Source organism: Arachis hypogaea, chromosome 2 (assembly GCF_003086295.3).
Source record: "Arachis hypogaea cultivar Tifrunner chromosome 2, arahy.Tifrunner.gnm2.J5K5, whole genome shotgun sequence".
Lineage (NCBI taxonomy): Eukaryota > Viridiplantae > Streptophyta > Magnoliopsida > Fabales > Fabaceae > Arachis > Arachis hypogaea.
This window is the reverse complement of record NC_092037.1, coordinates 16,660,512-16,663,809: the sequence shown is the minus strand read 5'-3', so window position 1 is coordinate 16,663,809 and position 3,298 is coordinate 16,660,512. Positions and strand designations below refer to the sequence as shown.

Here is a 3,298-nt window from a genome sequence, read left to right as displayed (position 1 = left end):
GCCTTACACCCTACACCCTACACCTTACACCCTACACCCTAAATCATAACCCCTAACCCCTAAACCCTAACCCCTAAACCCCTAACCCTTAACCCCTAACCCCTAACCCCTAAGCCGTAAGCCCTAACCCTTAACCCCTAACCCCTAAGCCCAAAGCCCAAAGCCCAAAGCCCTAAGCCCTACACCCTAACCCTACACCCCAAACTCCAAACTCCAAATCCCAAACCCTCAACCCTCAACCCCCAACCCCCAACCCTTAACCCCCAACCCCCAACCCCAAGCCCCAAGCCCCAAGCCCCAACCCCAAACCCGCCCTAAGCCCTAACCCTAAAGCTCTAAGCCTTACACCCTACACCCTACACCTTACGCCCTAAACCCTAAGCCCTAACCCCTAGCCCCTAAACCCCCCAAATCCCTAAACCCCAAACCCTAAACCCCAAACATCTAACCCCTAAGCCCTAACCCCTAACCCCTAAACCCTAAGCCCTAACCCCTAAGCCCTAAACCCTAAGCCCGAACCCCTAATCACAAAATAAGAACATGAAACAAAATGTACTCTCTAAAATAACAGTTTTGTTTAAAAATCGTGTCAATATACATCACTAAAGGAAGAGAAAATTCTTCAGAACAGTTTTGATGAGTTGTGCTTAAATCTTAAGAGTGCTTATTCCCAGCCAGTGGGGGCAACACCTCCGGGTGCAGGAACGGAAGCCTGTGGAGCTGGAACTGGCTCCCAATCACCTGCAGCTGCGGATACAAAAGAACTTAGGTCAAATATATTGCCATCACAGTTTTCGACAGAACTATGCTAAGGCGTACCGATTTTCTTGCATATTGAGGGAGAACGATTCAACACAACAACAATCCAGAATTATTTGACTAGAACATATTAGAAGCAAATGCGACAATTATGTTGCATCAAATTTAACAGACTAATAGGAGAACAAATACAAAGACTTATTAGACAGAAAATTTCAATAGATAAAATTGAAATTAAATCACGCAAGTGACTAACAGATCCAGAGTGGAAACAATTATTCTTACCGGCGTCTGGGGCCTAGTTAGCAGGTGCAGCTACAATGGGTTGTTGAGGAACTGATTCAGTCCAGGATTGTTCAGCTGTAACAGCCCCCCATTCCCCATCAGCTGCAGGGAAGCCCACAATGCCAGTAGCACCAAAATCTTGAATGGCATATACTGGGGCAGCTGGTAATTCCTCCTCCTCTTGTTGCTTGGCCTCTTCAGATTCTCTATTGAAGAATAAATCCACCTACACATGAAAAGTCGACATAATTTAGCTAAAGTTCAAAGGAAACAACATAATAAGACTACTATCTTTTGAAAAAATATGAAATTTTTTGGGTAATTCAGATGAATAAATAGTTTGAGGTTCAAATTATACAGATGTTCTAAACTAATTTTTGCTACACGCCTGTCCTAAACACCTTTTAGATTGTTTAGGACAAGCGTGTAACAAAATTGGTTTAGAATATCTGTATAATTTTGAATCCCAAACTATTTTATCATGTGAATTACCCAAATTTTTTACACCTGTATGTACTGCAAGAAAGATTGTTCTAAAAAAGTGCATACCAGATGAGACATTTGCAATGCAGACATTGAGAAGCACACAATAAATCTAAAAGAGCTACAAAATAATAATAGTTCAACCCGTTAAGAGCAAAATTAGTTTACCATCACATCCCACTTAAGCCCTGGACGAATAATACCCCTCATCTGCAGAACCATCCTTGCTAATAACCAAAACAGACAACCAATACTGTGCTTCCCCTTGTTATTGGCAGGAATGCCAACATCAACATAGCGCATCGGAGAATCAGTGTCGCAGAAGGCAATCGTTGGAATATTTCCAAGAGCACCTTCCTTAATGCGCTGCACATATTTTAAAAAATAAAAAAATAGAAAAGCAAACTCAAAATGAGATAAACTAATAACAGAATTTCAAACTCCCATAAAAACATATTGACAGTTAATTGTGAAACAACATACACCACTACACTCAACACAAGTGAAAAAATAAGTTTCAAACATCTAAAAAAAGTGGCACGTGATGATCAGTCCTTGGATCAGTCAGAATGAGTAAGCGAGGCTCGTTATAGGATGTCTGCATCTGATTAGTGAATGTTCCAGGAGTGTGCCTTCTAGCAACTGCATTCGCACCCGTGTATTGGGCAAACTTCAAGACTGCCCTCTGACCATATGGCCTAGCAGACTGAACAATGATGTCCTGAGGGTTCTCGATGGCAACAATAATCCTAGCAGTAAGTTTGAGGTTCTCCCATGTCTTGCCAAGGTTAATTATGTAAATACCTGGGGACAAGGAATACAAAAAATCAACCAAGCCATAAAAATATTTTCCTACTGCAAAGGGAAGCATCGGAAAGATTAAATGCGTGTATATGTTTCATAAATTTTGGGACAGAAGTTACTTTTTCATCAGAAACTCATTAGTAAAATTATGATAATAAGCTGTTTTGAAAACAATGTGATAATGCAAGTACACATATTCATGTCAAAATCCTTATTAATAATTAAATTGACCCTTTCAATCAATAGCACAAACCAAATCGAGGACAATTGACAAACACTAGTCTATAACAAATTAATAAAAATGTCTCCCAAAAAAAGAACCCTACACACAAAAAGATAAATAGAAAAAAAATGTTAAACCCATTGAAGAGCAAGGAGTATCTAGACCCCAAATAAACTACACAAATATGTGTTCTTCATTAGATTTCAAGAACTAAACTAGTCGTATAACCCCAAAGAAAATATCAAAAGAAGCGTGGGTTACTATCATTGCGGCGCTTGAAAACGTAGCGTTCCATCTGGAAGTCGCAGTTTTTGGTTACGAGATGAACCTCAGCTGCGAGCATCATTTGGATGTCTTGCTCCTTCTGCGAGAGCTGGTGCGACACTGCAGCCGTTGTGGCGGCAGAAGTGGCCATCATTCGGGAGGAGAGTTGGTCTCTTGAGAGATTTGTAGCAATACCCTAGAACCTTAAGACCCTAGAATCCCTAAGACCCTAGAACCTTAAACCCTAAATCCTAAACCTTAAACCCTAAACCCTAAACCATAATCCCTAACCCCAAACCCCTAAACCCTAAACCCATAAACCCTAACCCCTAAACCCCAAACCCTAACCCCCAAATCCTAATCCCTAAATCCCTAAACCCCAAACTCTAAACCCCAAACCCTTAACCCCTAACCCCTAAGCCCTAAGCCCTAACCCCTAAGCCCTAAGCCCTAAGCCCTAAGCTCTAACCCCTAAGTCCT

The 3,298-nt window shown here is 41.2% G+C and overlaps 1 protein-coding gene across 1 annotated transcript; it reads right to left on the bottom strand.

Moving 5' to 3' along the window:
* Positions 1 to 1,057: 1,057 nt before the first annotated feature.
* LOC112718494 (small ribosomal subunit protein uS2-like) lies at positions 1,058 to 2,969 on the bottom strand. Its single transcript, XM_025770211.1, has 4 exons — positions 2,816 to 2,969; positions 2,069 to 2,331; positions 1,696 to 1,893; positions 1,058 to 1,270 (listed from the first exon to the last, which is right to left on the bottom strand). Exons 1-4 carry the CDS (start codon positions 2,967 to 2,969, stop codon positions 1,058 to 1,060), a joined length of 828 nt encoding a protein of 275 aa, XP_025625996.1.
* Between the last annotated feature and the right edge of the window lie 329 nt (positions 2,970 to 3,298).